Source organism: Oryza glaberrima, chromosome 1 (assembly GCF_000147395.1).
Source record: "Oryza glaberrima chromosome 1, OglaRS2, whole genome shotgun sequence".
Lineage (NCBI taxonomy): Eukaryota > Viridiplantae > Streptophyta > Magnoliopsida > Poales > Poaceae > Oryza > Oryza glaberrima.
The window spans coordinates 5,739,510-5,765,395 of NC_068326.1; the positions used below are offsets into that span (position 1 = coordinate 5,739,510).

Below are 25,886 nucleotides of genomic sequence, written 5' to 3' on the forward strand. Positions count from 1 at the left end.
ACGATTCACCATAAATTAGATACAGGTGTGGAGAAGAACGTGACTAATAGTTGATGAAAAAACAATCAACATATAGACACACCCATAAACTTTACAGGCCAAGTTAGTTTGCTTCTTTTTTTTTTCTGTTCTTCCCTAGCGATGGTTGACTTGTTACTTCTCGATCATGGCCTCTTGTGTGGGTTTCTAGATGACAACGTTGAATATAGGCATTTGGATTAAATTACATGCATAGCGCACCGGTGAAAACTCTTACATAAACTCCATTACCGGAGATGCAAAACCATAGCGCAATCCTGCACTGCGGCTGCAGCTTAAGCTAGCTAGGGTTCTTCCTAAGCTATAGCTCACTGAACTCAAACCATGGGGAACTACTCACCCTCAAAACCAGTAGCCTTCCTCCTCCTCCTCGTCGGTTGCCTCCATTACGCTCAGGCGAACCCCGGCCATCGTCGTCCCAAGATCGACTCCATCTTCAGCTTCGGCAACTCGTTCGCCGACACCGGCAACTTCGTCGAGCTGGCCGCGCCGCTGCTTCCCATCATGCCTTTCAACAACCTCCCCTACGGCGAGACCTTCTTCGGCCACCCCACCGGCCGTGCTACCAATGGCCGCATCATCATGGACTTCATCGGTACAACATATACAAATGAACATACAGTAATTTCAGTTTTTCAGTTTGCTTTCAGTTCCGATTCAAATGAACATACAGTAATTTGCCATATCCAACTTTGCAGCTGACGAGTTTCATGTGCCGTTCGTACCGCCGTTCCTTGGCCAAGGTCGTCAGAACTTCACCCATGGCGCCAACTTCGCCGTCGTCGGCGCCAGCGCTCTCGATCTGGCCTTCTTCCTCAAGAACAACATCACCAACGTGCCCCCGTTGAACATCTCCCTGAGCGTGCAGCTGGAGTGGTTCCAGAAGCTCAAGCCAACCTTGTGCCAAACCACCCAAGGTACGTACAGCACCTGCATTACACCGTGTGTTTTTGTTGTCTTGAAATCACTCGATTTCGATCCATTGCTGACCGGATTTAATCTGAACTTTTGCTTGCATGCTCGTTCTTACACAGAATGCAGAGAGTACTTCAAGAGGTCACTCTTCTTCATGGGAGAGTTTGGCGGGAACGACTACGTCTTCATCTTGGCCGCCGGAAAAACCCTCGAGGAACTTGTCCCCTACGTGCCAAAAGTCGTCCAAGCCATCTCTGCAGGCATCGAGGTCGTACAATCGTACAATTTGAACGATTTTACAATCCTTAAAGAAAATGAAACAAATTTCACAATTTACAAGCCGCCGTAAAAATTTCTCTCTTACAATTTACACAGAGCTAACACTTCCTCTGTCGCCTACGAATAATATTGTCATTCAGACGGTGATAAAGGAAGGAGCGAGATACGTGGTGGTGCCGGGGGAGCTGCCCAACGGCTGCGTGCCCATCATCCTGACGCTGTACGCGAGCAAGAGCAGAGGCGACTACGACGCGCGCGGCTGCCTGAAGAAGCAGAACGCGCTCGCGCGCTACCACAACTCGGCGCTGTTCGAGGCGGTGTCCCGGCTGAGGCACAGGTACCCTTGGGTGAAGATCGTCTACGCCGACTACTACAAGCCGGTGATCGACTTCCTCAAGAAACCGGCCAGATTCGGTGAGTCCGTTGGTTCAATGGTTAATTAATTCTTCCCCTTAATTGCACATGCGCTTTTAGAAATGCTATCTACTCAATTACTCACCATGATCATCACAGTCCTCACCATGAACAAGTTGCATTGTTTGACTTTGCACGTGTTAAAAGAAAACTAGCTAATGGATTTTTTCGCATAATTTTTACCAAGCTGCTTGATTTCAAAAGTAAAGTGGAATGGATGTACAATTCATATCTTCTATTTTTACAGGTATATATTTGTATTAGTATATAATTTATTTTAAAAGTGAATTGGGTTTAATATACAACTCTTTTCTTCTATTTACACACTTCCAATTTTTTTTTTAGATTATATGGTAGATGCATGACGCACATACAACACTATACTTACTCACCTGCGAATGAGTCCTATAACACACACGCACACTCAAAGAGACCAAAACCAGTAGTATATATCCCTGATGTTACTAAATTCATATTAAAAAATCCAATTACATGTGCATAGACTTATTTTGGAGGGCGAAATCATACACCCACAATTTCACCGATACACGATTGATGCTTCTCCTACTTCCAGTTGTATATTTATGATCATTATTTTTCTTGCTCTCTGGGTGTGTTTAGTTCTTGAAAAAAGTTGGAAATTTGGGGAAAGTTGGGAGTTTGGAAAAAAAAGTTGGAAGTTTATGTGTGTAGAAAAGTTTTTATGTGATATGATGTGATAGAAAGTTGAAAGTTTGGAGTAGTTGGAAGTGAACTAAACACGGCCTCTATTAACGTGAGAATTTCATGAGTGGAAATATGGTTACTCTACACTGAACTAAGTTTTAAAAGTTGAATTGGATTTCATACTCAGAGCTCTGGAAATATTGTGCAATGCTAGTTTTTAAAAGTAGAGGTGGACTTGATATATGTACAATCATTAACTTGTTTTTCCATAAATACAATTGTACTTGTATACACTATAATCGGTCTGAACCCATTATATGTACATCGATTGGTGTAAATGTTTCTGTTTTTCTTGGATCATTAATGTACTAATTAAGGTCGTCTCTAGAGCAAACATTATGCTAAACTTTCTTCTGATAATAATTTAATAATATGATCGATACACAGACTAACTTGGCCATTTCAAGATCTAGCAATGCCTCTACAAATTGGAATAAGTAAAGTAGACACGTTGCCCATAGTAAACGCTTCGTGTACTATGTACGTAGACTATCCCCTAAACGGGGTTGAAGTCGTGAAGATAATGCCAATCGTTGAATTCACCCATTCTTAAACTCATCGTGGCAATAATCCAAAATTGACAACTACGGTCTCATCGTGATCGATCAGGACTTAATTGGACTTCTTTCGTAGCCGTCTAGCTCTCTTGTGATCGAACCAGCTATAGCATGTGCTACTCCATCTGTTTCATATTATAAATAGTTTGACTTTTTATCTAGTCAAACTTTGTTAAATTTGATCAAGTTTATAGAAAAAAATAGTTATATTAAATCTAATATTAAATATAGTTTGATAATATATTTTTTTTTGTTAAAAATAGTACTATATCTATATCTATATCTATATCTATATCTATACCTAATAAAAAAATACGTAAGGATTCCCGTATTTCTTCGTCCGTCATCCCACACACGCGCCACTAAAATCTGTTTTAATCCGAGTCGGGTCGGTCCGTTTTTATTGTATTTGCAAAACCACAGTTGATATAGTATATTTATCTTCCATGTAATCACATAACATAAGTGGTAATTTGCCTGCTTGGTTAATGTGGAAAATCTTCACTCCGGCCACCAGAGTTCGACTCCCACCTTTCCTCTCATTTTACACACACCTATTATTACTTGCTCTGCATGCAGTCTCTCCTATAATAAGTCTATCCCTCGTGTACTGTGTCTATAGGCCACCAGGGTTCGAACTTGCTCTGCATGCGGTCTCTCTTGTAATAAGTCTATCCCTCATGTACTGTGTCTATAGGACCTCCTTGCCTAATGGGTCGGGCCGACGCACGTTGTTTTGGCCCTTATTCTTTTTTCCCTTATTTTTTCACCCAAAAATCATTAAATGTTTACATAAAAAAAATTTAATCACTTTGAACCATCATTTTAAGATATAAAATTGCTGTAAATTTTGCATGTGCGTTTTAATTTATTTCTAACTAAATGGAACCCACGTGAAGAACAAAAAAAAGTAAGTCTTCGGGTAAAGTTTTTTTCATCGTTCATCACACGCGGAATCACCTTCTTATATTTCGGCAATAATTTGTTTTTTATAACGAGGGTTTGTTCAGATTGTAGCCAAAATAAACCTTACTAAATTTTGGCATGATATTTTATGTATTTATTAGAGTATGATAAAAAACTAAATGGATACACATATTTGGTAACTTTACTAAAATTTGATAAGGTTTATTTAAACTACAATCTGAACAGGCCCTTACATCAGTTTCCTAATCTGCAAAAGCGATATAAAATTTCAAGATTTGGAAGGCATGTACAAATTTGAAATTTTGTACACATGTATCATACAAGTACACAAGCAATATTAGCAATCCATATTTGTTTGATATTCACCCGTTGCAACGTACGGGCATATTTACTATTTATTGTATAAATTTGATCAAATTCAAAGAAATTTGATTAGAAAAAAGTTAAACGAGATATAATATGAAATTGATGGAGTAATACCCAGGGGCCTGATCGGTTACTGACGCTGCAGGATTCAACGGCTCGTCGACGCTACGCGCGTGCTGCGGCGCCGGCGGCGGGCCGTACAACTACGACGCGACGGCGGCGTGCGGGCTCCCCGGCGCGGCAGCGTGCCCGGACCCGGCGGCGTTCATCAGCTGGGACGGCATCCACCTCACGGAGGCGGCCTACGCCCGCATCGCCGCCGGCTGGCTGCACGGCCCGTACGCGCATCCGCCCATCCTCTCGGCCTTGCGCCATTAGGGCCGTAGCGTAGCACCGTGGCCCATTACTGTTCATGTTTTAGGCTGATTTGTTCTATGTAATCATTTTTTGCCCTGTTTGTGCCTTAGGGCCGACTTATTTTTGTGTAACCTGCGTTTAAGTGTAATTTGATAATTTCGGCCCATCTTTGTGAGCTGGTTGGGCCGTTTCTTCGTAATAAAATCTGAGCCCATATGCCCCATGGTTGCTCTCTGGTACGTGTTATGAAAAATAACGCACAACGGAAATACGAATTTTACGTGGAAAACCCTTGCGGGAAAAAAACCACGGGCGCCGACCGGCAATGATCACTATAGAGGAGTTGATTACAAACGTAGCGAGATTAAAATGGGAACGTCACCCCTTCCCGTACGGCTTACAAGAATATATATAGGGGACAAAAGAAAGACACCTAATCAAATAGACATGGAGTCCTACTAGGAAACTAATCCGAATATATTGTGGAGTCCTACTCACAAAATTCGGATCACATATTTGACAGTACAGATGTGTTCTCGGTTTTTAAGAAATTGGACATTCTGCCACGGTTAAAAGAGGGTTTTGCTTAAATGCTATTCCGCGGATTGGATTTATTAAAAAGCCACAACCAACCAACGTCAAACCGCTACTTTGCCATATTCACCATTTCATAGGATTTCCACCATTTTTTTTACTTTGCTTAACCAAAATACCCCTTCGATCGGTAAAAAAAGACGAGATGGACACCGCCTAGTGGGTACCAGTGACAACCGCGGGGAGGAGGGAGGAGGAGGATGGGTTGGATGTGGCAAGGTTGCGCCAGTTGTCAACGTTGTTTGATGAAAACAAAACAACGAACACATAGAAAATAGGGGAACCCTGTATTTTATTAATCATGATTTATTAACATGAATGTTTACAAATACATGAGGGCTTCCGCAGGAGTTCGCCTTTTGCCTTCGCGAGGAATACTTAATGGAAAGGTATGCTGACCGCTGATTCCTGGCGCCTAGCAATGAGGCGGCCGGTTAATTACATCCATAGGACGAGCCTATGGAACACCTTCGATTAAGCTGCGCTTGTGATCGTCGTCTTCAAAATTGATTGCTCGCCGAAGGTTGAGGTTGGTGCAGAGATTTAATGATAACTGTGATATAGGTGGCTTTGTTTTGCTGAAACCTGGTCACAATATATTATCACCATGTCCATACATGAGTCAGGTATCATAATAAAGGGGATGACTTTTGCCTCGTCGGTGCCCAGTCATATATGCCAGCCTTTATTAGATGTGGATATATCGTTACTTTTGCCTCGTTGGAACCTAGTAACATGTATCCGTCCCTATCTTTTTGGACATGTTAATAATATCGTGACACCGGCCTCGTAAATACTCGGCCATAATTTTTATCTTCCAAAGATCACGAATAGCTCCCATGCGTGTGCATGGTAGCAAAATATATTTTGTAAAACACCGCTTAGATTGTCCAATCACCAATGAAAGTTGGACATATCTAGCGCCGTTGTTAGTAACAAATAGATGATTCAATCTCCAATGTGGGTCGGACATCTAGTTTTGAGCATAGAAAATATCAAATAGTATTCGGATAATCCGATCACCAATGAGGACCGGACCAACCTTATACCATTGATTGTATAAATGGAGTTTGATGATAACCGTGTTTCGGCTCTCATCGATCTGGCTTTAATCATCAAGATCAAGATAGATTAAAAACGCGTAGATGTTCCGATAGCCAATAAGGACCGAACATCTACTGTGTTTAATCTAGAAAATTAATTTTTTTTTTCAATTTGCTCACCATCCAGCGCAAATATCCCGAATGACGGCATGTTGTCGATAAATTACTCGACTTGATGATGGACGCCGGCTGCGGTGTTTAATTCTCTCCGCAGCGGCGCCGGTTTGCTATCACCGGCCGGCTTCAATCTCCTCTACTGATTTTTCTAATCTACTAAGAAGAATGTGATGAATGAAAATGGGCAGATGGGTGTCTCCTGTGGCGTCCTCGGCGTCCCCGGCTCCAGATGGGGTCTGCTCCTTATATAGGCATCGGCGACGAAAACCGCCTCCGAATTTCCAGCGCCCGCGCCAATCTTCGTAATAAGCCGACGCAAAGATGAGCCAATCGTCGACGTGTACTGAAGTCTGGAGAATAATGATGCGATTAACATGGCTAATGACAGTGGGCCCCATGTGTTTAATCGCCACTGTCAATTTCCAAATTAGAGATAATGATCCTCATGTAGCAAAGCATGTAACGATAGCACCTGCTTATTTCTTTTCTTTTAATAGCTCCAATCTTTTGAATCGTATATCAGATTTAAAATCCATTTGAACCATTACTTTCTATTCAAATTATACAACAAAACGAGTCCAATATCGAATATATTCGGACACCATGATATTTAAAATTTCTAGGCCCACATGTCATATAGACATGTCTTGTATATATTTAGTAAAATTGGGTGGCAAATAATATTCACGTATAAAATTAATGCCCAACAATTTATTATTTTTTCTATGAATTTTTAGCACAAAAATTCATCAAACAAATGCCCCCCACCGTGTGTAGTTTGTACGCGAAGCAGGACGAGCTACACTCGGTGAAATATTCAGTAGTATTATTTCGGAGGATTAATCCATCTCCGTGTGGTATATGGTTTGATCCACAAGCTGGCTGGCCATCACAATGAATCTAGCAGATTAAGATATTGAAGCCGAGTTTATGTATCATACGGACTCCTGGCCAGACGTAAGTATGAATAGCCTCTTAATCGAGAGCAATCAAAAACAGAGCTCCTGTTAGATCGCTGGGACCCTGTTCAGGTGTAGTAACTAAAATCTTCGATCAGAGCATCAAATCAAACTTCACGATAAAGACCTGGTAAGCATATAGCTTCCTTTCTCCTTTCTATTTTGCTCTGCGTTGTTTCTTTCTCTCCTTTTTTTTTGGAATTTGGTCTTAGCAACGCGCAGGGAAGAAGTTGCTCCAGCGTTTTTTTTTTCATGGTTATCATAACAGCCATCGTTTTTTTTTCTTTGCTTATTAATTTTCCACGCATGTTATTTATTGGTAGCAGCAAAAATTAACAGAGATCGACTAGGAAGAGTAGTCGATCGAGTTCCTTTGCTACTGATCAAGACAAGAAAATGCAGAAGGCTAGTGATCATGCTGATCAAGCCAGCGCGTGTAACCCCACTTATACTTGGTAGGAGATTCCAGATGATCCACCATTGTCTGGCCATGATAGTGATGAAGGCGTAAGAAAATTGCCCGGCAAGAGAAGGGCCATGGCATGCGAAAAATCACACGGCGAAAAGATCATTATAAGAAAAAGGGACAGACTGGATGGAGTTTCTTGACAAAGCAGTGGACCCCAAAGCCACTAGTAAAGATTGTAATGGGGATAATTCTGTCGTACGGGCAGGAGGAACTACTCTGCAAGATACAACTGATTTATTTTATTTTATACTTCTCTCTGTACATTCATTTTTTTCCTTTTTGTATGTAATCAATTTCACACACTGCCCTTCTTCTCATGTGCTCCAGCAAGGATTCAACAATTGTCCAGTGAATCCAAGAAGTTGTCTGAACATGGCCCAGAGGAAAACTCCCTGCTCAAAGAATTTGATGGGAACAACCCCGTGACCCTGCCGAAACTTTCAGATGTTGTTTCGGCCCGTGGTCTTAAACATGTTTGGTCTGAGATCAAAGCGTTTCAAGAATTACTCAAGCAACGCCCAGTACAAAAGGATGTTGTACTTAAAGAGATAAGCATCAATCTGGATTTGTGGAGTAACTTCTTCTCAAAGCCACCTCCTGAAATAATCACTGGGCGTGCCATTTTGTTTGATGAAAACAAAACAACGAACACACAGAAAATAGGGGAACCCTGTATTTTATTAATTATGATTTATTAACATGAATGTTTACAAATACATGAGGACTCCCGCAGGAGTTCGCCTTTTGCCTTCGCGAGGAATGCTTAATAGAAAGATATGCTGACTGGAGATTGCGTGCAGTCCGTTGATTCCCGGCGCCTAGCAATGAGGCGGCCGGTTAATTACTTCCATAGGCCGAGCCTATGGAATACCTCCGATTAAGTTGCGCTTCGTGATCGTCGTCTTCAAAATTATTTGCTCGCCGAAGGTTGAGGTTGGTGCAGTTTTAATGTTGAATATAGTGAATGTGGAACGGGTAGCTTTGTTTCGCCAAAACCCGGTCACAGTACACTACCACTACGTCGGTGTGCGGAAAGAATTTGGTGAAGCGGGTGACCTTTGCCTCATCGGTGCCCAGTCATGTACCCCGGTCTTCATCAAACATGGATTTTGTAGTTGCTTTTGCCTCGTCGGTGCCCAACAACGGTGCATCCGGTTCCCGTCCATTTTAGACGTGTTAATAGTATAATGACCTGGCCTTGTCGGCACTTGGCCATGGTTTCGTCTAGCCTTGTCGGTCATAGACAAATGAAATGAATGAACAGCTGTAGCCTTGTTAGCTTTAGCCAATACGTCGTCCGGCCTCGTCGGTCTCAGACATAGCATAAATAATAATAAATCGGCCATTTTATATCGTCGACACTCGGCCAAGATGTCGACGTGTGTTTTAAATCTGCACGCCTCGCCCTCATGGCTAGCGTTATTTTATTTAGCGAATAATGCTTGTCTTCAGGAATTGTGAGAATTGCTCCTGTCCATCCAGTACAATTTGGAGAGGGAAGGAATTGCTCCCGTAAATGACATGCATGAGGCAATATGTGACTCATTCGGCATGAATATAAATATGTATAAATCATGGTTGGTCTGATGCCAATAAGACTCAAACTCATCCCAAGTTTATATAAATAAATATCCACATCCAATATTTGATATTGATAATTTAGATGGTCCAACCCTCATGAAGGTCAGGCTCGCCTTGTATATATTTGTAGCTCATATTAATCGCTTGACAAAGATGACGTGTGCGTGTGCATGCGCCACTGGGGATACTTATATCCATGGCTACAAGTTCACAACACGTCCACGACATATTCGTCAGTGCTCCACTTTACTATTTTACCGGTCGAGCTACGCAACTTCACAACACTACGGTGTATATTTGCTCCCTCCAGGAGATAATGCCGGGCTATGCATAATATCTGCACAGCACTACGGCGTTGTTGTGTTATCTTGGATAAGCAGCTTGACGGAGAACGAGATCGGCTTCTTGTTGAGGACTCGCCGATAGAGATGCCATCAGCACTAGCGACTATAGATCGCTGATCCGCGATCCGCACCTTGCGCTATGGGCGTGCATCTTCTTTCTGATCTCTCTCTCTGAATATACGTGGGTGCGTGTGTGAACCTCTCTAGGGCATATAGCTGTTTAATGGCGCAGCACTTGTGCCGTGTGTTCCTCTTCTTCCTCCCGTCACGAGAGACGGAGTCGGTGCCTTTTATAGGCAGAGCTAACGATGGATGGATCAGGCTGAGACTTTCAACCGCGTCCGAATACAGCGGCTGATCACGCGTTAATTCCTTGGATAAGAAAACAAACATGCGGGTTAATTCGCTAATCCGCCGATCTGCTCGAGAAGTCGAGATAAAGTCATGGCTACTGCCGATTAAATGATCCTGGGATTAACGGTGCTAATGACAGTGGGCCCATGTGTTTAATCGCCATCGCCAAACTCCAAATTAGAGATAATGACTGCGTGCTCACGTACCAAACTAAAGCAAATAACGATAGCAATTGCTTATTTCTTTTCTTTCTGTAGATGGATTTAAAATCTGCTTGAACCATTATTTTCTATTTGAAATATACAACAAACCAAGTCCAATATTGATTATATTCGGACATCGTGTGATATTTAAATTTTCCGGACCCACATATCATAGAGACACACCTATCATGTATTCAGTAAAATTGGGCTGCAAATAATATTCTCATATAAAATTAAGTACCCAATAATTTATTATTTCTTCTATGAATTTTTAGCACAAAAATTCATCAAATAGACGTAAAAGGGGGTTTCTCGAGCTTGACTTCGGCGGGGATGGCATCGGCCATCGTAGCGGCAGTGGGGGAGAGCTCGAGTTGCTCGCCGCCAGCAGGCCGCCGCCGCCGAGGCGCTGACCGCGGGGTGGAGGACGGGTTGGATGCAATGGGGTCACGCCAGTTGTGGCCGTAGAAGGGAGCCAGGCTCCCTGAGCTCGGCTTCGGCGGGAGTGACACGGCGTCAGCAGCAACGACATCGGCTGCCACGGCAGGCACGTGAGAGCTCGGGTTGCTCGCCGCCCAGCGGGCTGTCGACGGCGACCGTGGGGAGAAGGGAGGAGGACAGGTTAGACTTGGCGGGGTTGTGCCAGTTATCGCCATAGAAGGGGCTCCCCGAGCTCGGCTTCGGTGAGAGCGGTGCGGCATTGGCCGCTGTGGCGGGGACGGGGGAGAGCTTAGGTTGCTCGGGTTTCTGGGAGAGCTTGGGTCTTCAGCCGTCTCCTTCGATGATGGCAACAAATTCATGTGGACAACGTGCTTCGACCATGTGAGCGGGAGGTGGAAACGGCGAAGGAGCGGCCGACGGCGATCGAATGGGTATTTTGTTTAGGCTAAGTGTGAAAAATGATAGAAATCATGTGATATGGCGAATATAGTAAAGCAGCGGTTTGGCATAGGCTTTTTAATGAATCCAATCCGCAGAGTGACATTAGAGTGAAACCCTCTTTCAGCAATGGCAGAATGTACAATTTCTAGTTCTTATGTCACATGTAAACAGCATGAAATTTTCCATATCAGCGACCTTTCTCTTGTCTTGTTCAAATTAAAAAATGCTGGAAGAGAATTCCATAGACTTCTAAAGGAAGCCCAAGCATGAATATTGCCACCAAAACAAAGTATTAAGTTAGACCAGATAACTGCCAAAACAATCTGTTTATCTTTATAGCCACATGGAACAATTAATTCTTTCTTATCCTTCTTTGCCAATCAATTACAGCATCTTTAATTCACCCCCATTTCTGAAAGAGAATCAGGCATTTCTTCTGTCACTTTGGTAACAATAATCTTCTGTTTCTTTTTTTTCGAGAAAAATTCTTTCCATATAGACCTATATAAAATCAATCTGTATCTATAATTCTTTTTTCCTGTTGATTAATTATTTCCACTATATCCTATCTCAATCATATCACCGGCCGTGATGACAGCAGGTCAGCAGCCGGCCATCAGTGCTGGCCGGTGAGCGCGGCGTAGAAGAGGACGTTCCAGGTGTCCGGGAGGCCGGCGACGCACCAGTGGGTGCAGTCGTCGCCGAAGATGCCGCCGTTGTACTTGGTCGGGTGCGCGTCCTTCCTCAGCTGCGACAGGTAGGTGAAGTCCAGCAGGTACACCGGCTTCGCCATGCCGGCGAGGGCGCTCCTCAGCACCGCCTGCTGCGGGATCGGCCCCCCGGGGTACGCCGTGCCGTTCACCGGCCGCGTCTGCCCCATGCACGTCGCACTCGCCGTGTCGCCCCAATCTTGGCCCCTGCATTGCAGCAATTTACGGGGTGGTTAGATCTAGGGTATAAAGTTTTTAGCTTACACTAATAAAAAAATTAATAACCGTGAGACAAATTTATTAAACCTAATTAATCTATCATTAGCAAATGTTTATTTTAGCACCAAATTATCAAATCATGAAGCAATTAGGCTTAAAAAAATTATCTCATAAATTAGTCGCAATATGTGCAATTAATTATTGTTTTAAGCATATATTTAATAATTCATGTAAATGTTCGAACGTTTGATGTGACAGGGTAAAAAATTTTAGAGTGGGATCTAAACAGGGTCTTAGCTAGGAGTATGTTACTACTGCATGACAATTTGTCGCAGAGTTCATTGCAGAATCAGATGTTTAACCTGTAGTGAGAGGGGGAGATGCCCTGGAAGAAGACTCTGGTGTTGGTCTGGAGGAGGTTGGCGTCGACCCATCTAGCCCAGGTGTTGAGCGCCTTGCTGAACGCCTCCGTCCTGTCCATGTCCTTCACCACCGTGTTGCCCTCCTGGATGTAGTCCCATCTGCAGCAAATTCAGCAATTTTCAGTATGTCACAAAGCGAACCAAACCTGCAGAATTTGAAGATTGAGGAGGAGGTCTCACGGTTGGGTCGGGCCGGAGCGCGGCCACCAGTGCCAGGAATCGAAGACGAGCACGTCGGCGCCGAGCCAGTTGCGTGCCTGGTCGATGGCGTCCAGCTTGAGTACTCGCCCGGCCTTCTCGTTGACAATGTCCACCAGGTAGTGCGTCAGGTAGTACACGATCGTCACGTTGAACTCCTGCATATCCCAGAGTCAGATACTCAGATACCCTGGCTGTTCAGCCGCCAACCCATCTGGCACAACAATGTGCGCGCAGCAACAGAACGCCTCACAGCCACAGCCAGCCAGGACATCGTACATTCGTACTAGTGTATTACTACACATTCTAAGGCTTTGGACGATGTCAGTTGTCACGCTACTTGTGTCCGTCTCGCCATTGAAGAGTGACCTACCAAAACAGTGCTAAAAACGGCAGCGCAACCACCGAAAATGCACGCGCGGTCGCGGGCGCGTCGGCGAGCGTACGTACGTGTCGGCGCGAAATAACGCCCAAGAGCTGGACGCCAGCAAAAAGGGCTAAGAAGGGACACTGGCTGATCAATACTTTCAGGACCTCACGGCCTGACACGGACACATGAAACGCACACAGGGGCAAGTTTAACGAGGAGATCGGAGGCAGAGCCCCCAACCAAACGGAACAGTCAGTGGCAATGTTAGTACTAGTTTTACTTTTTGCCGTGCAGATTTTGTGCACACCTACCACGAGCATCGCCACGCGAGATCTGTCCTGATAGATACATCAAACAACACCAGCGCCACCACCAGCAACAGCAAGCATGCACACAGCGAGGCAGCAAATCGTCCAGGCCAGCTCACTTTGTGTCAGCTCTTGTGTTTGTGCTAGACTGCTCTGTCTGTCCGCTCTCTACCTTGTTTTTTCTCCAAGAGGAAACGGAAAACAAGAAAGAAACGCCTACGCGGGGCAGTCAAAATCGCCAGAGAGAAAACCGCAGAATTTGATGTGCGCGGCGCGGTGCGAGACCTCGCGGCGACCGCAAGAGACCCAATTAAACTTTGGCCTTTATTTCCATTGACTTCCGCATCCCGCGCGCCGCGACGGACAATGCCAGCGCAGCCGTTGTCCGTATCAATCACCCCGCCATGCCCGTGCCCGCCGCCCCGGTGGCGCGCACGCGCGGCGCCTCTCCGGCCACACTCCCCGCCATCCAATTCTCCTCACCGCGACGAGCAAAGCCATGGTCATGTCGCGACGCGAGCGGCTCACGTCGCACTAAGCAGCTGCTGGTGGTGGTGGTGGTCACTGGCTCACTGCTCATCATGGTGAGGCGGCCCCAGGGCTCCAACCGCCATAGCCGTCGGTTTCGTGAAGAAGGGAAGGGACTAGCTAGGGAGGGGAGGAGAGGTGTACCTCGAAGCGGGCGGTGGTGAGGGGATCGACCTTCCCCGACGCCGGCGTGACGGTGGTCCGGGCGTTGGGCGCGGCGGCGTGCAGCATGCACAGCAGCGACTCGTACTGGTTCAGCGCCAGCGAGTCCCCCACGAACATCACCTTCTTCCCGCTCCACATCCTCAGCAACGCCACCCCGTCGAACCTGCACCCAAATTTCCGGCGAGAATTCTCACAAACACGCGGAGATATACAGCTAACACGGGTGAGTCGCCGCCGCCGCCATTACCGACCTGGGCGTGGAGCACGGCGGGCTGGGCTGCCACCGGTACTTGAGGTACTCCTTGTCGGGGCGGCCGTACCGGCGGCAGTCGAACTCGGCGCGGATGAAGGGGCAGGTCGCCGAGTCGTAGAGCGGGTACGACTCGTCCACCACCCAGCTCCCCGCCGCGAACACGTCGCACGCCGCCTTCGCCGCCGCCCCGGACGCCGGCCTGTGCTGGTGCTTCCTCGAGATGGTAATCGCCGCCGCCGCCGCCGCGGCGGTGCACGCCACCAGGAACACGACCAGCACCGCCGCGAACACCGCCGCCCGGCCCCTCATCCTCCTACCAATACAACACAATCGACAACAATGGAGAGGTGAGCGAGCGCGAGGAGGAAGAAGAAGAAGAAGCTGCCAAGAAATGGCCGGTTCTTGTGAGCGCGGAGTCGCGGGAAGTGTGACGAGGTGGGAGGCGGAATGTGACAATATATGTAGGGTGGCTTGATACGCTTTCTTTATGGTAGGAGGGTTTTCCATCCATGGCTGCACAAGGGTGACCACCACATGTGCATGGATTTGCTAGGGTCCAAAGGGAGGAATCACTGGAAGAAGCAGAGTAAATGGTAGGGATTTCATCCATTGATGACTGCTGATTTCGCTCACTGACTGGTTTATTATGCGCGTGATTTCACTCACTGATTGGCAGTAAAAAACGGCCAAACCTTCTGAGAATTGCAGGGAATCCGGATGGGATCAGCCGCCTGATGAGCCCCATGCTTATGAACAATGGATTCTTCCTCCAGCTAGTCCACTGCTGCTGATGTAGTAGTACAAGTGTAGAATTGAGTATTGATTAGAGTAGTGTTGCTGCTGCTTATTATTGAGTGAGTGGAAGAAGTGTTGTCTGATACTGCTACTGATGGAGAACACTGAATTCCAGCTCTGTTTCATGTCACTTTAGAAGTTGACATGTTGGGTTTCAGGATATGTTTTTTTTTTTGGGTCATGTATGGGAATATGTATGTGCGAATTGCACTTGATGTGGAAAATGAATTCCTGAAATTGTATTCCCCTGGATCATGCTGTTAATTTTTGTATTATCCACCCAAAGCACAACATAAGATTCTAGCACCTTTTTTAGGTTCCATGCATGGCACCACTAAATTCATTGTTGTCAATAATTTCATTATCTTAATTGATTTCCTTTTAATGAAAGACAGCTGGTAGTGGGAGGAGAGAGGGATATATCTGCATCAATTCAGCAATCCTAATCCTGATCCTTACCTTGGCTAACTGGCTTTACTGCCATTGACAAAGACCCAAGAGCAAAGTAAAGATACCATCATCAGAATTCGTAATGGAATGGTATAACTGCACGTATAGGGCGGGGCAAAATCTTAGACCACCCAATACAATCATCCTCTCCATCAAGTTATTCCAAGTTCGTTTTTCCTATTATCCCCACTCTGCTGTTCGTGCGTGCTATGCTAAATCATTCGTTGCCTTTCTCTGACTGAAATGTAAGATTCTTTCTTCCAGGGACAAAACAAGATTATACTATCTGCTTCACTAGAAAGAACTCGCCTTTCTTTCACTTCTGCCATCTTTTCTCCATCCCAGTTTCTACTGTAGCACACTAGTGTAGTACTGTCCCACTGCTAGCTTCAAGATGCAATCTTGTGCTGCCCATTGGCTAGATCAGAGAAAAGAAAGCATGTTGGGCAGAAAAAAGAGAAGGGCTAAATGACAGCACAGCAGAATCAGCTTTAGTATAGTACAGAGCCCTAGATTGAGATCCTCTCATACAGACCAACATCTTGTGAGTGAGAAACGTGCTGTAGGAGGAATCACACATGAACCACATCTGTGTTCTCTCTCGCGATCCAATGCAGAACCAAACAGTATCGCCTCCAACCACATGTCTGTAACATGGAGTAGCTCACAGTTTTGTACTTTGCGAAATCAAGGTCAATTCACTGGAGCATGTACTTGAAGAGTAACTACAGCAACTGTCCGAATTAATTACCAGTTGAGGAATATAACTGATTGCAGAAAAAAGGTCTAGTTGTGCAGAGAGAATAACCCCCACTGACATTGTTATTATAGGTTCAGAAGCTGCATGCTAACTAACGCCGAAAACTTGCATCACAAGTGTTACTAAAGGATCCTTTCCAGTTTCCATTAACTTAGCTTTGGGGTCTACAGGCAGTTAGGATTAGAAGCTTTTAGAATCGTTATGTCCTGCTTGCCTCAATTAGTGGCTGTCATATGTAATGCAGTAACGATTACGGTACGTGACTTCAGAAATAAAAACCGGTGAAACGGAACAACGAAAAGGTGACAATGACAGGGCAAATTCTTCTCCCCAGAAATGACATTTGTGACATGATATTCAGAGTTTCAGGCGAAACAAAATTCATATGAGAAAGAAGCAGATGTGTACAAATTAGCACTGTGGCATATGGCTTGATTCCGTCGGACAGGACAGCAAGAGTTGGCACTTCTTGCCATGCTTGCCTGTTTTTTTCTTACTTTGACAAGGATTTGGTTATGAGAACGCTGTTTAATTAACCAGATTAGATGGTGAGATTGGATCAATGATTAGGGCTGCAGTGCAAGCAAGTGAACGAAGTGGCTGCTGGGCTATTTCTGATGCTTGGGGCCACATACTGTTAGTAGTAGTATATGCTTGCAGACGCACGGGCTAACTAACTACCTTAGCTCCCTTCCAATGTACTTGTCTTCCTGACCGGGAAAGAGGTGGCTGGACGCTTCAACCACACACCAATCATGCCAGCTTACGGACCAGCGAAACAGTGTCTTGATTAATGGCAACCACCTTCTGCTCTGTAAACATGCCTCAGCCTCGTTTAATGCAGAAGTTCCACAGAAAATTTGCAGAAATTTCAGTAGAACATGGCTTATAAATTATACGGAGTACTAACCTGTTTGGAACATAGAAAAAAGGTACCCGATTATTGTGAAAAAACTAAGCTGTCCATGAAATTCATTCGCTTGATCAAACAGTGCTTTAATTCCAGCAGCGATAAAGAATTTTCCCCCCTTTCAAAACTGAGGCTTTCAAAATCTACGCTAGTGGACGAAGGTTTTGGTGCGTTTTGGGTCCGTGAACCCACAGTAAAAGACTAGAGATGAATCGATGATGTCCTACTAAATTCGACGCAGATTAGAGCAGTCAGCTTCAGCTAAAGCAGCGTCCCAGACGCGAAGCGAAGTGGACGTGCTCGCCCATAACCGGTGACCTCAGTTTGATATCGTGTTGAAACCGCTCTTCTTTCACGGGCGATTGCCTGATCCGATCGATAATTCTAACGTCGCCGTCGTCATCATTTGTCAATCAGTGACAGTCACGAGAGCCAGTAATGGCGTCTCGTCCGACGACGACGAGCTCGCGCCACCGACGCCACCTCACCCGAAGCCGGCCGGAGTGGTCCGGCCCAGTATGGTAATGGGCCTTCATGGGCCGTACTAGCCGCAAAGCGACAGTGGGTGAAAGGAAAAAGTACACCGAAATGTCCCTCAACTTGTCATCGAGATACAAAATCGTCCCTTAACCGCAAAACCAGATATCCGGCGTACTCCAACTTACAAAACCAGTGCAAACTAGGTCCGTCAGCAGTTTTGACTCCGGTTTTATTCGATGTGGCAGCTGACTCAGCGTGGGACCCACGCGTCAGCCTCTTCTTACGCTCCCCTCTCCATCTCTCTTCCTCTCTCCTCTCTCCTCTCTTCTTCACAGGCGCGGGTGGGGGAGCAGCTGCACGGGCAGCAGCCGGCGGGCGCAGGTGGTGGGGGAAGGAGGCGTGTGTTTGCGGCTAGAGGAGCGGCGCGTGAGAGGGCGAAGGCGGCGGGGAGCAGCTTCATGGGCGACGACACCGACTGCGGAGGCGGCGGCGGCAGCCGCCTCGTGGCCGTAATCCTCGTGGCGGCGCCATGTCTCTGATGAGGCCGCGCTCCTCCAACGCAAGCTCGACGCCGGTGGCGGCGAAGAAGGAGAAGACGGCGACGAGGTGGTGCTCGCAATCCGCCCAAGAGAAGGTCGTCGTCGTTCGCGTGCAAGGTGTCAGGTTTATCGTGGTCGCTGGTGGGCACGAATAATTTGGTACTTCTGCAATGTTTGACGGCAAAATTAGCCCCTTGCACATGCGCTATCAACCATTTTATCGTTTCACTGATTGATGACGACTCCAAGTTGGCAAGTTCCAGCCTTCCATTGCTGCTAGACCTGTGGACGACGAGCACTAGGCGCATCTTGTTGTTTATCCTTTTTCTGAACCTCACAATGAGCAATGCTGCTGAAATTCAGCTGCAGATTACAGGTCTCTGTCTCGGTCATGAACTGCCAAATCGATCACGGTTTAGAATGAGATATGGTGTGAGATCGATCAAAACTACTCCAGTCTTTATACTGATGAGACGGATGATTCGTATGTGCAGGTGTTCGAGGCCAAGAAGACGTGGTAGCAGAGTCTGACAAGGGCACGTCTCGAGCAGATGCAACTGCGGCGGCCGCGGCGGCGGCGCCGCCTGTGTCCAGCAAGCGGCTGCGGTGGTGGGCGGTGGTCCTTGCCAACATCGTGTTCGTCCTCGGCGGGCAGAGCGTGGGATGCTTCTCGGCCGGATATACTACGATCAGGGGCGGCGACAGCTTGTGGCTGGCGACGGTGGTGCAGTCCTGCGGAGCGCCTCTCATCGTCCTGCTGCTGCTCTACTTCCAAATGGGCTCACCGGCCCCTCCCTTGATCGAGCCCAGCGAGCGGTGGTGGCGGCAGAGCTCGGCTGGGGCCGGGCTCGACGGCCGCCTCTCCCCATCTGCCGCCGGCTGTGTCGAGAAGAGAGGAGAAGAGAAGAAATAAAAAGAAAAGAGAAAAAAAAGAAATAAGACGAGAATAATGATGTAGCGTCTTGACATGTGGGGCCCACGTGGGTCCCACGCCAACTCAGCCGCCACATCAGACAAAACCGGGGTCAAAAGTACCGAGGGATCTGAAGTGAACGGTTTTGTAGATTGAAGGATGTCATATATCTGGTATTGTGGTTCGGGGACGATTTTGTAACTCGACTACAAGTTGAGGGACCTTTGGTGTACTTTTTCCTGGGTGAAACAATCAAGGAATAAGTCTATTATACCTCCCTCCACTCTTGCTCATGGATAAATCGTATTCCTCAGCCGTAAAACCGGATGTAATGTGTCTCTCATCTTCGAAAACCAGTGCAAATAACCTCCTTTAGTGGTTTGGAAGGTGATTTCGTCCGACGTGGTTGCTTTGACTCCGTTGATTGGTTGAGTCAGCTGGTGGGACCCATATGTCAATGACTAGTAACTAGGTCAAACCACCAAAGGAGGCTGTCTGCACGGGTTTTCAAAAATGGAAGAGGTTTTATAGCTAGTTTTACGGTTGAAGGATGCGATTCATCTGGGAGCAAGATATTTGAGGTAATTAAAATAGACTTATTCCAATAATTAACTAAGGCCCATCTATGGACGAGGCCAGAAAATCTCGGCCCATATAACATTATAGTGGGCTCGATGTCGGGACGGAGGAAGAAGAAGATGACGAGGAGGACGGCGGCGATGGCGGTGGCGGTTACACGGTGGGGTAGAAGGGCGAGACGGCGACGCCGCAGGTGCCGTGCGGCGAGGCGACGTCCTTCTCGAGGAGGATGTATCCCTTCTCGCCCCACGTCTTGCCCCACGAGTTCTTGGCCACCCAGTACTTCTTCCCCGACGCGCCGTCCTGGCAGTAGCCGACCAGCGTCACGGCGTGGTTGGTCGTGGGCGCCGCCGCGGCCGCGCCGCTCCCGCTCCCGCACGGGCCCGGGAACACGCCGGAGCCGTAGAACTGGAACGCCGGCCCGCTCGCGTCGATGTACGCCGTCACCGGCTGCCGCGCCACGGCCGTCGCCAGCTGCCGCTCGTCGCCCGGCGGCACGGCGCGGTGCCCGCCGATGCGCGCCGCGTGGTTGAACAGCGCGTCGTCCGCGCGGCACCTGCCCCGGTACCCCTCGTACCGGTACTCGCTCTCCGCCGTGATGCCGCCCTTCGCGGCGACGAGCTCGAACGCGCGGTCGGTGTGCCCGCCGGCGCACCCGGAGCTGCCGGTGTCGCAGTCCACCAGCTCCTGCTCCGACAGCGGCGTCAGCTTCCCCGTCCTGATCTGCGTCAGCCCCTCGATCGCCGCCACCGCCGCGAACGCCCAGCAAGACCCTGCAACGACGACGACCGTCGTGTTAACGTCAGCGAGCAACAGCCAACAGCTACCGGCCGGTCGCCGCCGGCGATGGCGGCGACGGCGAGCGAGCTTCTTACCGCAGGCGCCCTGATCCTTGACATCGGTGACGGCGCCCTTGTACCTCCAGTCGATGCAGCACGGCAGCCAGATGGGATCCACCCCGCGGGGCGCGTCCTTGGGGCACGGCGGCTTGGCGCCGGTGTGGGTGGAGACGAACTCGTCGTTGGTGAGGTCGGCGAACTGGTTGACGCGCAGGGCGGAGTTGTAGCCCGCCGGCGGCCGGTAGCTCCGGATGAAGCGGACGTTGTCGCGGAAGACGCCGAACCTGTACTCCTTCTCGCCGTGGCACGGGTACTTCTTGCCGAACTTGGCCATCCACTCCTCGAACATCTGCATCGTCACGCCGTCGCCGCCGCCGCCGCCGTAGGCGTCCGCCGCCATCGCCTGAAACGCCAGGAACGTGCACAAGAGAATGACAGCAATAGCCACTGGACGCGAAGGCGCCATTGTTGCAAGTGTGATCAAATCACCAGTTTATCACTTCTAATCCTACACTTAATTATTTCGATCGAGATGTTGGTAAAGTTTGATGTTTTAGTCTTGTACTTATACTGGAGTCTAGCTAGCTGCTGGTGCAGCTATATATTGAGATTGTGATGAAGGTCATCAAGTGTTGTGAAACAACCAGGCCTTAAATAAGGGGTTTGTCTTAGTAATGGTTTATGGTACCTGTAACAATGACTAGGTTAGGAACTTAGGATAGACCATGCAAGTGTGTAGTTCACTTCAGTATGCTGTCACATGCAGAAATGTCGTGGCTGTTTTGTCGTCTAAATTATTTACAGAAATGTATCGATCAATAGTTGTTAAAGAATGTGTTAAGTTCGTGCATGGAAGAAGTTTCTTTTGACTATTTACAGCAGATCGTGATGTTTAGTAATTAGTATCCTAATGATTATTTTGATACAACTGTACATAAAAATCAGCTCTTTGCGAAGTGAGCATAACTCAACTAGATATATTCCTTGTAGTGGAACCAGTCCACCCAAATTTAAATTTTAGACTTACATGAGTACTCGTATTTACGACTAATTATTATTTTTAAGTAGTAGGCGCCGTAAGTACTTGTCAATAGCGAGACGTCCATGGTGATTTTGTCAATCTCTAAATTTGTCGACCCAGTCGTTCATTTATGGTAACTTCGTCAATCTCAAGATTTGTCAATCCAGTCTTTTGTCCATGGTGATTTCGTTAAATATCAAAAATTACTGATCCAGGAGGTGCTCATAGAGATAGGATATACGTGTGCATTTATAGGGACTAGCGTGCGCGTGTTGTGAGCGTACGTGTTTACAGTGTGTTTTTGTAAATAATAAAAAAAAGCTCTTTGACATGCACATTCCGACGACCTTTTTCCCTTTGACATGTTCTGTCCGTACGTAGGTAGACACTGAAGTCTGAACCATGCATGCTCAAGAAGAAATTAAGCACAAGGTTTCTCGTTAGCATGATCGTGATTAATGAAAAACCATCCACAGTTTTAAGATACTGGTACGAACTTACGAAGAGTGCGCTGCACTGCTTTCCTGCGACAAATTTCATGTAAACAAAATGCAGAAATTACATTCACGATTTACATATTATTGTCAAATGCAGACGCAAACGCTTGATATTTTCTCGATCGCTCACTGCTGGGAGGATATATAATTAAGTACACTCTGCTTCTAGTGTTACACATAAAACAGTTGCATTACTTGTCGATTCGATATAACGATCAGTCTAGCTAGTAGGTAGTTCGTCAGTAGTTCGTGACAGAGAAACGCACGTGACCAATTCGATCAAAAGCATGGAGTTTCAACTTCCAAATCATCAATTTCGGTTTCTAGCTAGCTACTAGCACACAATGCAGATGTTTTAATCGTTTTATTACAAGCTGCTTGCCTTCATTACGCATTCATGTATAGCAACTTTGGTTAATTGATAACTGCTGTGTCGACGTACGCGTTGACGACCAGAATAGGGCAAATCTTACTGCGATTTGGCAGCCATTGACCGATCGCCATCGCTATTCGATGTCTTAGTTTGCTAAATACAAGTACATTCTTACGTACAAAAGCGTGTACTTTGGCATATACGTATGAAATTAGCGCGTGAGTTAGTTTATGCTAATTCTGAAGATGCTAAAATTAACTAATTCTCTGAAGTGTTCATCACCCTCTCCACGGATTGAAAGGTTTCCTGTTCGTCTTCGACGTCAGTACATTTACAATTGACTTGACCTGCAGTACAACATCGATCGAGCGAGATGTAGTATTCAGGCCAGCAAATTAATTAATTAGTTCTCGAATTCCACTTGTCACTGATACTTAATGTGCCCAGAAGGTAATACCAGCTGCTGTGACGTGTCGTGCTGCTCTATCATCAAAGATGTTTAAGTACATGTAGTTACTAGCACAATCAATAAAAACAGTTAAAATTGGCAAAATGAAAGCTTTTAGAGAAACACTCCAGTGTAAAACTAAAATTAGAACTTGTCGCCACCGAAGACCTCGAACAATTAGATTGAGACTCACACGGTCAAAGGATTTGGGGTCCATTTTATTTATTCCCCTCAACACACATCAAGCACATAGTTCCTTGCAAAGTAATTCGCAAGCATTTTCATATTAGCAACTAAAATGTACTGGGACTAATTAAGTCTATCAACACCGTACCATATTCTGAACATATTTCCACCGCTTCAGATAGTGATTTATTAATTGCTAGTTGACTAAATTCATAAACCTTCTGGCCTGTTAATCAACACTAGCTAAATTATGCCAATGTTGCAATATAGGAATATCCTTCTGGCCTGTTCTATTTATAGTTTATTCATCGGATTATTTGCTCCAAGCTTAAAAAATATGTTTTCTAAAAAAAAATCTTCTAATGCATCGTTTGTACCCCTTATTTTAAGTTATATGTTAAGTTTATATTTTTAAATGTTTAATTTATCCTTATCATCAAATCAATAATCTGTACCGGCAGATTTTGGACTGAAAGCAGCTGTTCAATTTGCCAATCAAACTAAAAGGAAGCTCAGGCAAAGAGCACAAAAAATTTGAGGGAGAAAACTGTGATAAAAATTCTCAAGAAGTTTATTAGACGACCTTATGGCAGATTTCCTCAAAGAAAATGTGGCTCATTCCTTTGTTGCAAAGACATTAGCCGACAATTTGGGTGTGATCCATCTTATTCGTCTCACAAAATTCTTTTATTTTTTTTCTATCAAGGTGGCCTGGCAAGTTATTAGCAAATACGGAAAACTATTCTAAACTCTCGAGGGGATGTCCCCTCGTTGTTTATGTGTCACTCAAATTATTATGAAAAAACTGAAAAAAAATCAACAAAATAGATTATTATGTGATAGATCGATCCACAAACATTCAAGGTAAAATTTAACTTCTACATGATGCAATGAAAAAAAAACAAATTTAACTATAAATATACGTTAACTAGCTGCAATTTTTTTTTGTTGCGATTTGTAGAAGTTAAAATTTAACTTGCATATTTATGGAGTGCACACGCAAATTAAGAGGGGACGTCCCTCGAGAGTTTAAAATCTACTCTAGCTTTAGCAGATACTCAGGTTACCGCATTGAAACATACTTTGATACTACTTCCTATGACCAAATAACTTTCCTCTTAGTTACACATACACAAAAATTCCCAAGTCACAAATCACAACATGTCTATATAAACCTTGCTCTACACCACAACATACGTCTCCCATACAACAAAAGGCATCATAAAGCAGCACGCACTAAGTACACTTAACATAATCTAATCAAAATGGCCTCTCCTAAGCCTAGTTACTACCTAAGCCTTCTCTTCTCCATCGCTTGCCTCCTCTTGCAGCTCCCACTCTCGGCGGCGAACCCGTCGCCGTCGCCGCCGTCGCCGCCGCCGCCATGCGAGAAGTCCGACAAGGAGATGAGGTTCTTGTTCTCGCGGTGGATGGCCCAGTACGGGAAGGCGTACTTGTGCCCGATCGAGCACGAGAAGCGGTACCAGATATGGAAGGACAACTCCAACTTCATCGGCTCGTTCCGGAGCGAGACGGAGATCTTCTCCGGCGTCGGCGCGTTCGCGCCGCAGACCGTCACGGACTCCTTCGTCGGCATGAACAGGTTCGGCGACCTCACCCCTGGCGAGTTCGCCGAGCAGTTCACCGGGTTCAACGCCACCGGCGGGCTGTTCCACGCCGCCCCGCCGCCGTGCCCGATCCCGCCCGACTCGTGGCTGCCGTGCTGCGTCGACTGGCGATCCAGCGGCGCCGTCACCGGCGTCAAGTTCCAGCGCTCCTGCGGTAAGTAAGATCGACGCCGACATGTTCTCTTCTCTCGGCTAAGCTCTCGGACTGATTGGGTGAATCACCAATGGCAGCGTCGTGCTGGGCGTTCGCGGCGGCGGCGGCCATCGAGGGGCTGAACAAGATCAGGACTGGCGAGCTGGTGTCGCTGTCGGAGCAGGTTGATGGTGGACTGCGACACCGGGAGCCGCGGCTGCAGCGGCGGCCGGGCCGACACGGCGCTCGGCCTGGTGGCCGCCCGCGGCGGCGTCGCGTCGGAGGAGGAGTACCCGTACACCGGCGTCAGGGGCGGCTGCGACGTGGGGAAGCTGCTGTCCGGCCACTCGGCGTCGCTGTCGGGGTTCCGCGCCGTGCCGCCCAACGACGAGCGGCAGCTGGCGGTGGCGGTGGCGCGGCAGCCAGTGACGGCGTACATCGACGCCGGGGCGCGCGAGTTCATGTTCTACAAGGGCGGCGTGTACCGGGGGCCCTGCTCCGCCGAGAGGGTGAACCACGCCGTCGCCATCGTCGGCTACTGCGAGGGCTTCGGCGGCGACAAGTACTGGATCGCCAAGAACTCGTGGGGCAGCGACTGGGGCGAGCAGGGCTACGTCTACCTCGCCAAGGACGTGTGGTGGCCGCAGGGCACCTGCGGCCTCGCCACCTCGCCCTTCTACCCGACGGCCTGACGCCGACGCCGCCGCCGGCGGTGATGGCGCCGCCGCGGCGCGCTCGTCAGCGTGCATGCTCAAGTGTAGTGCTGCTAGTGTCTAGTATAACTCTCTACCTGTTGATCACACGGACGGCTCAGATTGAAGGATTGATTTGTACTCCCTCTGTTTTATATTATAAGTCGTTTTGATTTTTTCAAAGTCAAACTATTTCAAGTTTAACTAAGTTTGAAAACAAATATAGCGATATTTACAATATCAAATTAGTTTCATTAAATCAATAATTGAATATATTTTCATAA

At 46.9% G+C, this 25,886-nt stretch overlaps 4 protein-coding genes and 1 pseudogene across 4 annotated transcripts; 3 read left to right on the plus strand and 2 right to left on the minus strand.

The window, feature by feature from the left end:
* Positions 1-319: 319 nt before the first annotated feature.
* Positions 320-4,784, plus strand: LOC127767947 (GDSL esterase/lipase At5g45910-like). The gene is made up of 5 exons (XM_052293476.1): positions 320-634; positions 738-956; positions 1,074-1,222; positions 1,374-1,647; positions 4,369-4,784. Exons 1-5 carry the CDS (start codon positions 364-366, stop codon positions 4,599-4,601), a joined length of 1,146 nt encoding a protein of 381 aa, XP_052149436.1. The 5' UTR covers positions 320-363; the 3' UTR covers positions 4,602-4,784.
* Positions 4,785-11,456: 6,672 nt separating this feature from the next.
* LOC127767862 (protein trichome birefringence-like 38) lies at positions 11,457-15,074 on the minus strand. Its single transcript, XM_052293363.1, has 5 exons — positions 14,358-15,074; positions 14,086-14,269; positions 12,718-12,893; positions 12,478-12,636; positions 11,457-12,103 (listed from the first exon to the last, which is right to left on the minus strand). The coding sequence occupies exons 1-5, from the start codon at positions 14,864-14,866 to the stop codon at positions 11,803-11,805; spliced, it is 1,329 nt and encodes a 442-aa protein (XP_052149323.1). The 5' UTR covers positions 14,867-15,074; the 3' UTR covers positions 11,457-11,802.
* Positions 15,075-18,073: 2,999 nt separating this feature from the next.
* On the plus strand, positions 18,074-19,747 carry LOC127757091 (probable purine permease 11). Its single transcript, XM_052282516.1, has 2 exons — positions 18,074-18,669; positions 18,788-19,747. Exons 1-2 carry the CDS (start codon positions 18,633-18,635, stop codon positions 19,204-19,206), a joined length of 456 nt encoding a protein of 151 aa, XP_052138476.1. The 5' UTR covers positions 18,074-18,632; the 3' UTR covers positions 19,207-19,747.
* Positions 19,748-19,938: 191 nt separating this feature from the next.
* Positions 19,939-21,090, minus strand: LOC127760712 (ervatamin-B-like). Its single transcript, XM_052285012.1, has 2 exons — positions 20,661-21,090; positions 19,939-20,558 (listed from the first exon to the last, which is right to left on the minus strand). Exons 1-2 carry the CDS (start codon positions 21,088-21,090, stop codon positions 19,939-19,941), a joined length of 1,050 nt encoding a protein of 349 aa, XP_052140972.1.
* Positions 21,091-24,414: 3,324 nt separating this feature from the next.
* Positions 24,415-25,602, plus strand: LOC127760625 (ervatamin-B-like; annotated as a pseudogene).
* Positions 25,603-25,886: the final 284 nt, after the last annotated feature.

What these genes read in the sequence shown, in the direction of transcription:
- LOC127767947 (XM_052293476.1), top strand. Translation starts at nt 364, where the DNA reads ATGGGGAACTACTCACCCTCAAAACCAGTAGCCTTCCTCCTCCTCCTC. An exon ending in CATCATCATGGACTTCATCG is followed by an intron (nt 635 to 737) that starts GTACAACATATA and finishes CCAACTTTGCAG; the next exon opens with CTGACGAGTTTCATGTGCCG. An exon ending in CTTGTGCCAAACCACCCAAG is followed by an intron (nt 957 to 1,073) that starts GTACGTACAGCA and finishes GTTCTTACACAG; the next exon opens with AATGCAGAGAGTACTTCAAG.
- LOC127767862 (XM_052293363.1), bottom strand. Translation starts at nt 14,866, where the DNA reads ATGGAAAACCCTCCTACCATAAAGAAAGCGTATCAAGCCACCCTACAT. An exon ending in TCACCACCGCCCGCTTCGAG is followed by an intron (nt 12,894 to 14,085) that starts GTACACCTCTCC and finishes TGGGATATGCAG; the next exon opens with GAGTTCAACGTGACGATCGT. An exon ending in CGCTCCGGCCCGACCCAACC is followed by an intron (nt 12,637 to 12,717) that starts GTGAGACCTCCT and finishes AATTTGCTGCAG; the next exon opens with ATGGGACTACATCCAGGAGG.
- LOC127757091 (XM_052282516.1), top strand. Translation starts at nt 18,633, where the DNA reads ATGAGCAATGCTGCTGAAATTCAGCTGCAGATTACAG. An exon ending in AATTCAGCTGCAGATTACAG is followed by an intron (nt 18,670 to 18,787) that starts GTCTCTGTCTCG and finishes TCGTATGTGCAG; the next exon opens with GTGTTCGAGGCCAAGAAGAC.
- LOC127760712 (XM_052285012.1), bottom strand. Translation starts at nt 21,090, where the DNA reads ATGGCGCCTTCGCGTCCAGTGGCTATTGCTGTCATTCTCTTGTGCACG. An exon ending in CAAGGATCAGGGCGCCTGCG is followed by an intron (nt 20,559 to 20,660) that starts GTAAGAAGCTCG and finishes TCGTCGTTGCAG; the next exon opens with GGTCTTGCTGGGCGTTCGCG.